Source organism: Typopeltis vanoorti, chromosome 17 (assembly GCF_054136105.1).
Source record: "Typopeltis vanoorti isolate ZY-2024b chromosome 17, IOZ_Tvanoo_1.0, whole genome shotgun sequence".
NCBI lineage: Eukaryota > Metazoa > Arthropoda > Arachnida > Uropygi > Thelyphonidae > Typopeltis > Typopeltis vanoorti.
Window position 1 is genome coordinate 76,207,566 of NC_143565.1, and position 14,806 is coordinate 76,222,371.

The 14,806-nt window shown below is 35.0% G+C and overlaps 1 protein-coding gene across 1 annotated transcript in view; it reads left to right on the forward strand.

The window, feature by feature from the left end:
- LOC150097511 (uncharacterized) overlaps positions 1-13,875 on the forward strand; it is a 51,637-nt gene extending 37,762 nt beyond the window's left edge. The window contains exons 3-4 of the mRNA XM_090406940.1: positions 1,039-3,493; positions 13,045-13,875. Of these exons, the coding sequence (XP_090263066.1) occupies positions 1,039-3,493; positions 13,045-13,822 (3,233 nt within the window). The 3' untranslated portion in view covers positions 13,823-13,875. The remainder of the gene's footprint in view (positions 1-1,038; positions 3,494-13,044) is intronic.
- Positions 13,876-14,806: the final 931 nt, after the last annotated feature.

Here is a 14,806-nt window from a genome sequence, read left to right on the forward strand (position 1 = left end):
GATGGAACAACACACACACACAACAATACATTGACCGTAGTCATTTTACCCTAAATCATGCTCAATATGCCGGCCTGGTTGGCCGAGTGGATAACGTATCCGCTCTCCAGCCAAAAGGCTGCGGGTTCGAATCTCGCCATGGGCATGGATGCTTGTGATTGTCTGTGGAAATACCAGTGCTGGTGGTAGTTGGAGGTAAATGGAGTTGGTGTAGTTGCGGTCAGTTGGTGATTGAATGGTCGAGACGGAGTTGTATACCAGGTACCCTCCCTTGATGAGTCCTCGGACTCCTGGAGGTGTCTAATAATAATAATAAATATAATAATATCCACTAATGTTAACAAAGGTACACTCATTTAGTACATCCCTACCTTTATACCTTGTTGTGCCGCGTGGTTTGTCATTCGCCCTACTATTCCAGAAAAATATAAACGTATTTGGATATTTTTTCCATTCCCTTGGGCTTTTATTCCTCTCAATTGAACTACCCTAGAAACGCACCAGTTAAAACATAAGTTGTGTCTGAAGACCTTAGCTGTCTCTATCCAATTTTACCTAGCAACATTTTCCACGCATAATCAGCTAGTTGTTATTTCGTAGAAGATTGTTTTTTACTTCTCGTTTATTTACATCAACATTAATGATGTTTTTATGTTTCCAGGTATTGATACCCCGCTCCTCTTGAAACGGAATAATAAGCATTGAATCATTTAATTTTTTTTTTAAATTTTTTTTTGCGTTCATTAAGAAATGTACTTTTTTTTATATAATAATGACACTTCTTGTTGGAAAGAATGAGTGCAGTTAGTGATATAGCTTATTCATCTCAAATTTTCTTCATAGTCGATGAGGGGGGGGGGAGGATATGATCGACAATGCATCCAGATTTGCAATGTCGTAGTAAAAGAGAATTAGATGTTCAATTTTTGTTGCATTTTTTTCCAGAAAAAGCAAATTGTAAAGATTTTAATTTTACTTTTTTTAAAAAAAATTAATTAAAGTTTGGTTGAAAATCAAACAATCCTTTTTATATTTCAGAAGTGAAAATAAACGAAGAACCTGTTCAACCACAGATTGTTGGAGATGAAGAATTTAGTTCCACTCGTACATCTGCTACTACTCGAGCAAGACGTCCTCCAACATCCAATCCTAAAGGATCATCACCATTATCCGTAGTAAATGCTGAAGATTCCCAAGACTTTAAGAGAAAAAGTACCACACCGCGACATTATCGTCATCGGAGCTCTTCAAGTACAAGCACAACAACAGTAAGCACAAGGGAAATAACTACCACCAGCACTTCAACTACATCAACAACAGCAAAACCATTTAGTGTGTTATTAACATCTAGTCCACCTTCAGAATATGAATTTAAAAATACTGATAGGCAGTACAGGAATTCTTCCGACGACCGTCTTCTGTATGAAGAAGGAAGTCTATCTACTGACATTGGTAACATCGATCCTGACCAACCACAGTTTGAAGAGGCATCCCGTTCCTTCGTTGATGCTTCTGGAGGCATTCACATTGACGACGGCCCTGATACTATATATAACATTCCACGTCTACCTGGAGTAGGAGATCTGATTTTTATTAAGCCTATCTACGGTAGCAACATTGACAAAAATGAAGATAACGATAATGATAACACGGACGAGTTTGCTGGTGAAGATGTTTCTGTGCCATTAGGTATTTCTGGAAATACAGGAGGTGACATAGCAAAAATAAATCCTGGTAAGATCGGTGGTAATTCCAAAGATTCAGCTGTGGTTTCGTTGCATTCGAATAATGGTCATGGAAAAGATCCCGATACGCTCCACTTCAACATCGAAGATAAGCCAGAACCTACTGTAGCACCATCACTCTATCCTGATACTGATAACACTAGGGAGTATGGCCAATTTGAGATCATTACTCCTCGAAGACATGGTCAAAGAAATCAGAAAGAAGAAACAATTCTTTTAGATCTTCCTGGGAATACTCGACGTGATAGAACGCAATCCAATCAGGATCATAGTAGATCTGTAGATTTCCAAAAACCACCAACTCATAGAGATCCAAATGACAGGATACTTCCTGTAGGCAGCAGAAATTCCAATCCTTCAGATATTGTGGTCGTCAGTAACAATAATGGTAAATATAATGACCCAGATGTAGTCTTCATTACGAATAATAACGGGAACCACAAAGACTTGGATGTATTTTTAGGGAATAGTCCTGAGGTTTCACCTAATTTAAACAAAACTAAGGAACCTGATGATCTTGTGTCCTATTATTCATCTGAGCTGGAGGAAGAAAGGCAAGGAAAAGAAAATATCCCAAATAATAAAGATCCAGCCAATGTTCATTCCTCGAGAAATAGCCCAACAAACGAATTTAAGGAATGGAGAATAATCAATCAAAACAATGATAATTACAAAGATTCAGTATCTACCCTTCAAGGAAATGAGGATCGCCGTGATAGTGTATCAGTTTCGCACAACAACAATGGAAATTACGAAGATCCCGATACCATTCCCTCTCGCCCCGTTTCAAATTCTCAATATCCAAGTTCTGTTGATTCACACGATAGGCAGCTAAATGATCAATCATTCGCTCCTCATGGAGGGACTTACGGTGTTAGGCAGCGTAATAATAATAATAATAATAATAATAATAATAATAATAATACAGAGAGACAAGTCGGTGGAAGATCAAGTGTATCAGATACTCAGTATGGAGTGAATAGCCAATCTTATCAAGTTCCTCGTCAAGTGTTCGCGCCTAAAACTGATCCTAAAAGCAGTGTTCAACGAGATCCAGGTATCCAACCGAAAGATACTGTTTCCACTGAATCTCCACGATCATTTGACTCTAATCTACGAAAGACGCTCAGAAACTATGACGCCCCTCGTCGTTATCCCGATTACTTTGGGGATGATTACGAAACCACAACAAAGCAATCACCTCAAATAACTAGAAGTAGAGGAACTCCAAGGCAACGTAAACCCACAACTCAACCTCCTGTATTCGTTCCCGTTGCGACTACTACCACTACCACGACAGCTGCGCCATCTGTGAGAACACGTACTAGAAAACCCCAGCAACAACAAAATCCTTCAACTTCTTCTGGTAGACAACCCAACTATGTGGCTACTACTCCTGCTACCCTTCCTTCAAGACCTTTATCTCAGTATCCCACACCTCAACCTCTTTCCCCAGCGACAAGATGCGATGTAAAGAAATGTAAACTTCCTGATTGTCGCTGTGGTGGTACAGAAGTTCCCTTAGGATTAGATGCTAAAGAAATCCCACAAGTTCTTCTACTCACTTTTGATGATGCCGTTAATGATTTGAACTTTGATCTCTACAATGAACTTTTCCATACTGGTAGAAAAAATCCTAATGGCTGCCCTATTCTTGGTACTTTCTATGTCTCCCATGAATGGACTGATTATGGACAAGTACAAACGTTATATTCTCAAGGACACGAAATGGCTTCTCATTCAATTACGTAAGTATTTGTTTACTAACATTATAAAACGTAATTCCAAAAAATACCATTGATATAAAGAAGTTAGATCAGTATTCTGCTTTCCCAAGTTCTTGATTCTTGAACTGAATTTCTGGAGTCACTTTTACCTCAAATCTGTGTATTTTTAGGTGATTTGTAAAGATATTAATTATTTATAGATGGTAAGTTTAGCATTATATGCATTTGTCACGCAAATATCTTCCCTACCCACTAATAAAAGAAGCTTAAACCAACCATACTTATTTCAATATTTTGATAAACTGTATACTTCTAGGTAGTTCGTTTCTACTAGTGAGTTTTTTTTTATTTCATTCGCGTTTGTATACAGAAGTACTGTTACTATTATGAACAGTTTTATTTTTATAAAAACATCAACGCATTATCGTTTAAAGATATTGAAATATAATTAAGAACTTTCTTAAAAAAAACAAACAAACATATAAAGAGCCCAAATTATTTCAGTGCTTACAACTGTCTCCTTATTAAAGTGTGCTAAATTAAATGTCTGTAATGATTTTGTAACTGTTTTACAACTTATTCGAACGGATATTGAAGAAGATAACCCTTTGCAAAGCTTAAAGATTTAATTTTATATCTTATTACATTTCAAACATTCAGTTGTCTATTATGAATATTTTTTCTTATTTGGCGAATAGCTTTTCTAATTATATATATCCCTAAAATTCGTGGCTGCATTGTTTCTGATAAAAGGTTGATGTAATCAATATATTCCGTGTATTGAATGGGGAAACATCTGCTTGCCAATTTGAAATAAATGGCGATCATTGTGAAGGATGAAAACTGACCATGACCTAGTGGTTGATCTCTGGCAAAGATCCAAGAATTCAAACTGTCTATATATCAACAGGACAAGAACTACTAAGGATTAACGTCCTAGTTCATAACCCCATCTTATGGCATTTACAGCTGGAGAGTAACACCCTCTTAGCTAAGAACATGACCTAAGTGCATCCAGATCTCGGTATCCTCCTGAAAGTTACGCAGAATGTTGGGTGTTAGACGTTTATCTACTGGAGTCTGCAGTTCAGTTTGTATGCATTTCTGCCGACCAACTTTATGCATACGAAAGAGAAGAAGAAACGAATTTTGAAACGATGTCACCTGAGCCAAAAATGTAACTTTTTCACCAAGTTGTAAGATGCACTGTTTCCCTTCTGGGCAGAAAGAGTTCAATTGCAAACGTAAGTTTCTGTGGTTTAGCAGTTCTGTGGAAAGTTTTCGATATTGAGACCACATTGCATTATAAATTAAATTAAAATAAATTAAACTTTTATATACCAATACTCCTGATGATGGATGTGTCTTATAACACGAAACTTCTCTGGTTTTAATTTTTATTTTTTTTTTATTAAACTCTATTTATATTATAATGTGGTCTCAATACAGAAAACTTCCAACAGAGTTCATTATTGTTTATTTAAACGAACGGACAGCAATTAAAGCTATTTTACATTCTGTTCCACATTTATTACGATTCAAGAAAAACAAGTCATCTTCCCTAAAAAGGACTGAGCGTTTTTGAAATTAGTGATAAGGGTAGATATATTGATAGGTATGCGGAGAAGAGTTAGTTGTATGTGCTTTGTTACTGTAGCTACTGTCTATGACTGTGTGTGTATGTGTGTGTGTGTGTGTAATATGATAGGTTGCCTCGTGTTTAGTGATGATCTTTTACACAGAATTACTAAAGAATACCTTTAAGAGTAAGCCATTCTCCACATGCCTGAGACTATCACCATCCCCATTCTCTAGTCAAAAAGTATATAGTATTGTGTCGATAGGGCTTGAAATCGTTTTTTTTGTGTGTGTGTGTGTGTGCGCGCGCGCGATTAATACATTTCTGAGTGTTTCTGCGTGTTCTTTTGTCATCACATACCTTACTAAAGGGTTAAAATGGCTTAATTATTATTTTTATGGTTTTATGTAACGGAAATAGGTATATGCGAGATTTTTTTTTTCCTTTTCATTTCTTCACAGTAAATACAAGTTATTTATTTTCAGAAATGGGTTACTATTTTTCGGTATATCGATTACCGAGCTAGTTTTTTCCTCTTCTTAATAAAAGTATAATCTATGCGTCCTTTTGTGAGTCCATTACCCACTAAATTTTAAACGCATTTAAAATTTAGAAGCAAATTCAGCATTTAAAAATTTAGGAGTCACTTAAAATTTAGGAGAGTTTCAGCTGACCGTATGAATTTCCGCGATAACTGAAATGAAAATTCGAGTTTCTAAATTTCTATAATTCTAGAAACCCTGAAATAACAAAACATGGTTTTACAATATTAACTAATGCATCATTTTTAAGTGTTTCTTTCGTTTAGATTTAAAATATATGAACAGAATAAAACGGCTAATGAATTAAAGTTAACAATCGTGTTATGCTTTAGTTCTGAGTAGATGAAGATCACTAAATGATTTTCTTCGAATGTTCTGTGGCGTGTAATACTCCGTATTCATTTATTAAACAAAAAAAGAAGACAAATCATATGTGAAAGTGAGCCAAGTATGAAACAGAATTTTTATTAGTGTTCTTGCTCTAATTTCAGTAAAAAGTAACCGTTTATAAATTGAAACTAAAGTCAGTACTTAAAAAAAAAAATTAAAAATAATAATAAGTGGGTCAAATTTATTTACCCAAATTCTTGTAATAAGAGTAATCAAAGATTCTGAAACAGTTCTTGGTTTAGGGTGACTGTAGGGAATCTTGATAAAGAGAATCGGAAAACTTAAACACATAAACACATACTGTCGTTAAATGAAATGTTTCTTTTAAGATACAATTTTAAAAATATATTAAATTAAAAAATAAAAATAAATAAAACAAAAAAAAGTCTCCCTGACATCTCCCTGTGCCTGTAACAGCCATGAATCATAAATTGATTACATTTGACACTGCAATTCTCATGCTTCAAGCATGAGAATTGCACTGTCAAATGTAATCAATATTGATACGAGATGATTTATTTAGGCTTTTAGATAATCAGGGAAATGGCACGTGTGTACGTGCGATACATTTCCCTTATTAATTTTGTTATCTTTCAAATTTCTGCCCGTATATCTATCTCAAGCTTTAACATTTGTAAGCCAGATCCTTCATTCAGTCAGTTTTTTTTCTTAATCACATCGTCTAAATGAATTAGTCGCATATTTTGTAATGAACAATTATAAAGAAAAGCTAATTATCACCGCTGTGTAATTATCACCAGGTATTAATTCCCAATTTGGAGCACGTGCCATGAATGACAAAAACGTTTTTTTTTTTTTTTTTAATCAGAATTTTTCAATGAAATATTCCGTTTACATGAATAATGATATTTGCTTCATAAAAATGCAATCCTATTTTTTAAAATAAATAAGAGATTATTTACCTTGATAAGTGAATTCTAATTAATCAATTCACTTTATATTATAAACAGTTCAAGACGCACGTTAGAGGTCGCTTTGTTTCGGGTATTAGCTTCATAGATGTTTATGAAGCGTATTAATTATTATATAATTTATTATTAATTTAAGATAATAATTATCATCAATAAAATACTAATGATGTTCCATTAATGTTCTTTATATTATGCATTTATTCTTTTTATAGGCAATTAGCAATTTTAAAAATAAATAATCAATTTGAAATAGAAAAAATGAATATCGCAAACATGTACAGCAATTGGAAGGCACTTGGCGTGTACTCAGAAAAACACACCAACCGCTACCTACTTTCAACACACTAATTATGTGTGTTTCTCTTCCCTGTGTAAGTGGCCCATCAAGTCACGCTTTGTATAAAGCCGTTATTTTAATGAGCCTCGAATCTCGTGTACGACATCTTGCATCCGTCACTAAATTCTAACACATATTCTTATTATTTTAAGTACAGATGAGCGTCTCCTACTGAAGGTCACGTCGACTTGTTTTCACTTGGAATTTGTTGTGACACTAAACACGCCCAGAATACCTTGAAAACATAGTGGACATAACCTTAGTGGTGAACTGTTACCGGGAATTAATATTAATTTGAGTTTCCATTATTATTCATGTCTACGACTGAAACTGCGTATCTGACTTTGTTTACATCTTGATTAAAAAAAAAGGATTCTTTAAAAATTATGAACATTAAAAGCTTCTTTAAGCTACGTGGGAGTAGGAGTTCAGTTGATGATATAAACTGCAAATGTCATTACGTTCAGCTTTATGAACTGTTCATTACAAAATATGATTAATGTCTGCCATTTAGTGTGGCGTTGTGAAATCATCTCTCCCCTCCAAGTGATGAGAAGAGAGGTAATTTTTTTATTAACTATTTAACAGATAACTATTTTCATTTATATTTACAAAATATAATTATTGTTATTATTATTATTATTTTACTTGACGTTTCCAAGGTGTCATCTCGGACTGGCACACTACGCCACCTACACACTGCATAATCCACCATCCACCCTCAACCAATGCACTAGGTAACCACCATCTACACACTGTGCCATCTATCGCTTACTAATTCTATTTTTGTCTGTATTTATTTGTTCTCTAATCAATTTACTTGTATGCGGGATGAAAAAAAAAAAAAGGTCTCACTTTAGTTCCTCTTATTTTTGATAATACTTAGATTTAACCTGATCTCCGCTTAAGATCAGGATTACATTACATCCATAGCTTCCTCAATCCTCAAAAAATTTAGTGTTCTTTTTTTTTGCTCAAGACACTGCTTCACATCTGAACAAATGCAGCTAATCTCATTCTAAAGTTGCCACATTTTGGAAAACCAAATACGGGACAATTTTGGTGAGTCCGGAAATATTATAGAAACAAGTTTGCTGCTGCAATCATTAAAATTAAAAGAATGATGATGCTTTATACCATGAAATGCTATAGTTATTTCGGCAGCAATAAGTTTTCTTTCATTGCTGGTATTTGGTTTTACAAAATAAGTATCCATACCTTTGGAACTGGAACTCGAAGCTCAATTTGTGTTTCTGAGTGTTAATATGTTGTGTAATATCCGATCGACCCCCATGTGCAGTACTAAACGTTCGTCTACAGATTTTGCATTCAACTTCGTCGTCATGTTTTCCTTTTGCAATAAAATTCTATTCTTTCGAATAATCTTCGCTAAAAACGTACTTTCGTTTTGGCATTGTTAAGGGCTTAAGGAAAGAAACAAAATTTAATTTATCTTTGTATAATTAATAAAGAAAATTAATTTACCTTTACTTATATATTTTATGCATTAACCAAATATCGCACATTCGAAAAAGGCGAGATATTATTTTTTAATAATTATTGAAATAACATCCACGTACTGTACCGATACCGCACAATGTACAAATAAGAACTGTTTGAAAAGAATCAAATGCAATATATCTGTACAGAAGTATAAATAAAATGCTTATACTAAATAAAAAGCGACCAATGAAAGGGACCGTCGCCATCATGCCGTCGCCGTAAACTGTAAACACAATTAATTTCCTCCAATTGTCAGTTTTTATGTCTTATAAATCAATTTAAGTTGGATTATTCGAAAAGAATATTGAAAATTATAATTGCTTAACATAACATTTATAATTTTATCTTTTCATTAAAATACGGGACATTAGGCTGTCCCTATAAGTACAATACGGGACAGCAAAATTCGACGTAAAATACTGGACGTCTGGCAAGCCTAGACTCTTCAATCGTTGTGTTTTGTATATGTTAAGTTTCTGCCTTATGCGTTTTCCATAGATAATTTCATGGGTATATTCTGGCGAACCATTAAATATAATTTTCCCGCTTTTCTTTAAACCTGAAAGAAGGAAAAAAGAGGATCTACTATTCGGCATCTGCATACAATTCAGATTTCAACTTACCGAACAACCTCTCGTCCTTCTCTATTATTTCGTTTACCTTTTGTTCTCTGGAGCAGATTGTATGACATTTTCTTCCAAAGACCACAACAGTCTTCAGCTGTTTTAAGAATATATCAGTAGGTTCCTTCTTTCTCCTTAACCACTTACCTAAAAATTAGTTTCTAAAAATAGACTCTTCGCAAGGCCAAAGGCCAACTTCCACTTCTTCTTGAAGAAATGTATCCGATTTTTATGAGCTTTCAAAATTAGGCAGTTTTCTGTTCCTATACACTGCTTGGGAAAAAGTCAACGAACATCCCCATGATGGAGGTGCATTGAGCATGTAACGAGTCACGTGTTTGTAGCCTGTATAAATTGGACAAATATGATGCTCCCAATTCAATGCAACTGCGTCCAGGCGAAATGGTGGAAAGGAACTGTCCGAGTTTGAAAGAGGCATCGTGATAGGACGCCATTCTGCAGCCCTATCTGTTCGGTAAATTGTTGATAAATTGGGCCATCCCAGGTCAACAGTCATTGATTCCATATTGAGATGGAAGCGCAGGGAGTCTACTGCAAGAGCTAACCGCAATGAACGATTCACCACACTCACCCGAACGTGACCGTAGGGTGCTACGAAGGATAATATGTAAAAATCACTATTCGTCGGCCGACCCGTTGAATGCGGAATTCTGGGCATTGACTGTAATACGAATCTGCACAAAAAAAAAAAAAAAAAATCATGGGATTCCATGTTAGGACCGCAATATGTAATCCCATGATTTTGAGTGTGGCGGATGCCCGGTGAACGTCTGAGTGGGTAACGCCAACTATGAAATTCCGAGGTGGCAGTGTGATAGTATGGTCCTCTTTTACCTGGTTTGGCCTCGGACCTTTGTCTGTGGTGCCATGAACACTGAACTCCGAGAGTTATCTGAACATTCTGGACAATTCAATGCTTCCTACTTTGTGGCGTTTCTACGGAACTGATCATTGTCGCTTTCAGCAGGACAATGCACCGTGTCATAACGATGCTGCTGTAACTGCGTGGGTTGTGAACATGAAAACGTGCTCACACTTCACTGGCCTCCAGAGTCCTGATATCAACCCTATTGAACATCTGTGAGATGAACTGGAGCGTCGAGTGAGGTCAAGGGACGTCCCCCCTCACAACAGTCCATTACATGCCTATAGGAAGAATGATCCAAAATTTCCAGTAATCGCTATCGCACGCTTGTGAAAAATATGCCCCGATGGATTGCTGCGGTCAATGCAGCGAAAGGAGGTCCTACATCTTATTAAGGTGGACACGATGGCTGTTTGTTCCTCACTGTATGGTGTCCGTTGACTTCTTTCTAAGCAGTGTATATCTCGGTCACAAGACGACGCAGTGTTATTTCAGAGAAATTTACGAGCTGTATTAAAAAATTGATGACACTAATGCAGATAGTCCCAAGTTTTTCGGTTGGTGTCTGTAAAATAGAATCAAATGGCTATTTCGCCATTTAGAATTGTATATTGCAATATTCGGTGGCAACTAATACCTTGTAAAGTGACTTTTTATTATTCTTCTCCTTCAAAAATAGCGGATTTCAAAGAACATGAACTATAGAAAATGGGTGTGAAAATAGGTGTGAATGAAAAAAGAAGTGTCATGGAATTTCAAGGTTTAAAAAACTTGCTTCGAAAGAGGAAACAGTAAGCCAAACTAAACCGTTGATGTGTTTACACGTTCAAATTACGTTGACTGAGCGTCTGTCTATAAGAAAACAGGACTGCTTTGAAAGGTTGTAATAGTCTCCAACGCTTATCAGTGGATATCTCCACTGGCCATCCAGTATATCGAAAGACTAACTACAGATACAGAATATGCATGTTTATTGAAATGAAATATTCCAGTTCTCGTTTTTGAGTCGTTACTAATACTAATGCTAATGACAACGGTATCAATCTTTATCATAAACCGTTTATTAATATATATTTTATTACCTAAATTTAGTATGGCGAATAATATCTATTGTCTATGTCTTAATTGCAACTTTCACTAATATTTTATCTATTGTACGGGATACGCAGCTATATAATTTATTATATCATATATCTTACAAGGATCATTTCAAGAATTCGGTGCATTACGCATGCGTGTTCAGTAAGATGACACAGATGATTAGTTGCCATCTTCATATCACTTGTAAGGTGGAATTTGCGTAAAAACTGTATAAATTGTATATGTATGCTTGTCATTTTTTGTTTGTAGTGAAGCCTTTTCTCCAAAATTCATCAAAAATATTCATCAATTATTTTAATAATAATAATAATAATAATAATAAATCCTGTAAATATTCTATCTATTTTTTGTAATAGCCGCGAGCACTGTCAACCACTGACAAGTATTTCAAATATTCCGAGTCCTTCGTTCACCGATTTCTGAAGCTTTTATTTCATTCATTGTCTTTTAACCCAGTTACTGTTTCTTAACACAATAGTTTACCAGATTACAGACAAAGAACTATCTGTGGCAATAAGTTTAAATGTATAATGACACCCACATCTGTGTTGACTTAGCTGCTAGTTACATGAAATAGATAGGCCTAAAACGGTGAATTAAAATAAGATTGGCAACATTTGGTGTAATTTTCCTTAAAGCTTAAGCCGTTTCTGTCTACACTATGGACAGAAAGCAACTGAGCATTAAGTGTTTACAACAATATTTCCTCATAGGATTATTTCTTTAGTGTTCAGGAAAGATTTGGTCGACGAAGAGAAGATATTTACAGCGATATATTTCTTTTCTATTTTATTTTATTTTATTTTATTTTTATTTTTATTTTTATTTATTTTTGAACAGTGTTTTCAAATATCAAAGAGACCTATTTGCAAGTGAATGGTAAAACGATGGATTTGAAAAAAGTTCCTCAAATATGAAACAATTTAGGAGTTTTATATTATATCTTTCTCATTGGAAATGTCTGGGAACTAACGTTTTCTTTTAAATGATCTTTTCTTTTTCCAAAAGGTGTTTCTCTCTCTCTCTCTCTCTCTCTCTCTCTCTCTTGTAAGACAGGGAGAGATTTATTCTCAATATGTTAAAAGAGGACATTTCTTTGGTCTTGCTAAAAAAAAAACATGCTTTTTATCAAGTGTGCCACTTAAATTAATGAATTATACACGTTCTTTAATGGAGAACATTGCAGAATTTTAAATTATAATTTTTTGTGTATTGTAGTATAATCTAGTAATCTTGAAAAAATACTGCAAGCAGAAAGTATCCATATAAATTCCCCCCCCCCTTTTTTTTTCTATAAATAACATTCATGGCGATAAATTGTTGAATCTAGAATACTGTAAGTTATTTGTAACGTATCTGCTAAAAAGATTCTGAAACTGTTTACGGAAGGTGAAAATGACTACTATTTTAAATATGTCTGCTTCAGTTAAGTTTGCAAATTCTTACAATTATTTATTTATAATTAATTTTCAAATACAAGTTCCAAAACTTCCAAGTGACAAACCAAGATATATTTTTAAAAGACAGCCAATTCTTGTGTTTTGAAATGATCTCCAAACATTACACGCACGCACGCGCGCGCGCGCCATTTGAATCATAAACCGAGATGTAACAAATCTCTCACAAAATTTGTTGACAATGCACAGCGTATTAAGATTGGGTTTCTTTTATCTTTACAGGCACAGCTATGGGGAGAAGTTCTCGAAAAATCAGTGGATGAAAGAAGTGAATGGACAGAGAGAAATTCTTCATCTGGTTGGCGGAGTCCAACTCCAAGACATCAGAGGAATGCGAGCACCTTTTCTACAGATTGGCGGCAACAAAATGTTTGAGATGCTTTTTGAAGCCAACTTTACCTATGACTCTTCCATGCCAGTCTTTGAAAACAATCCCCCTTTCTGGCCATATACTTTAGACTACGGTCTCAGTCATGAATGCATGATCACTCCATGTCCTACAAAGTCATTTCCCGGTCTGTGGGAAATAGGAATGGTGATGTGGGTAGATTTACGAGGAGGAAGATGCTCCATGGGTGATGCCTGTTCCAATCCTCCTGATGATGAAGGTGTTGCCAAAATGTTAATGAAAAATTTCAACAGACATTACAAATCCAATCGAGCACCGTTTGGACTCTTCTATCATTCCGCATGGTTCAATACCCAACATCACCGACGTGGTTTTATGAAGTTTCTTGATGAAGTATTGAGTAAAGACGACGTCTATGTCATAACAAACTGGCAGTTAATACAATGGTTGAGAGATCCCACTCCTTTGTCGAGAGTCAAACATTTTGAACCTTGGCAGTGCCGTAGGAAGTACGATCGTCCCCCTCCTTGTCATAACCCCACAGTGTGTAATGTCTGGTACCAAGGCGGAGTTCGATACATGAAGACTTGCCAACCATGTCCGACCAAATATCCATGGGTGGGTAGTACTGGATTTGAAAGCAGAGGCTGATCGTGAATGTTAATTTAAAACTTTTCCTTCATTAATTTTATTTAAGATCAACTTGTTCTCTCCTGGATTCCACATATCTCCTAGATGATGTCCAACTGATTGGACTGAGTCTTGTGTTTTGCCATAAGGTGTGAAACCTATATCTCTGGAATGTGCTGTTTTAGGAAACGTTCTAAACTCCGTCTGTTAAAAAAACATTTGTTATTCTAGAACGTCTTCTATGACAGAACCCCATCACTGTGTATGAAAATTCTGTACATTGAGATTTAAAAGACAGACAGACAAACAGACAGTGTAAATAAAGCTCTTTGCCAAGTGCTTCTGTAATATGCGTCTAAAAAACATGTTTTTTTTTTCACCTGTACGATATATTTTTCAATTGTGAATAGATGCCATATATATGTTTTGTATTGTGTTGCTTGAAAAAAAAGATGGGGTTGGTGTGTGTGTGCGTGTGCGTGTGAGGAGAAAAATAGTGTCACAGAAGAACATTTGTTCGGGATGGAATGGTGAAGGTTTATTCTCTTCACGCAGCTGGCAGAGAAAAAATGAAATAAAACTCTTTCTGTTTTCTTAGTGAATTATAATTGTGTTTATTTATTCTGTTTCTTGTAAGAACGTTTTAAATCATCACACAGAAAATAGCTTTGAAAAACAATTGACCATTCATTCATTTAGGCTCTTTTACAAAATAAATCATCAGTAATTAAAATGAATTATAAAGCTTTAAAAAAAGTTTCATTTGATAGTTTATTTGAGACGGATTTTAGATAATAATTCCATGATAAACACAAGTTAAATCATACTTCTTTTAAATACATAAACATATTACACCGTCAAGAACTCACAGACGATAGATGATAGCATTTCTGTAACTTGTTGCAAAACTGCCATCTATCGTCTGCATATGGAAAAATCATGATGATAACATAATTTCATAATTAGCGCACTCAACGTCCGCTTAGTTAAATAAATAAATATTTA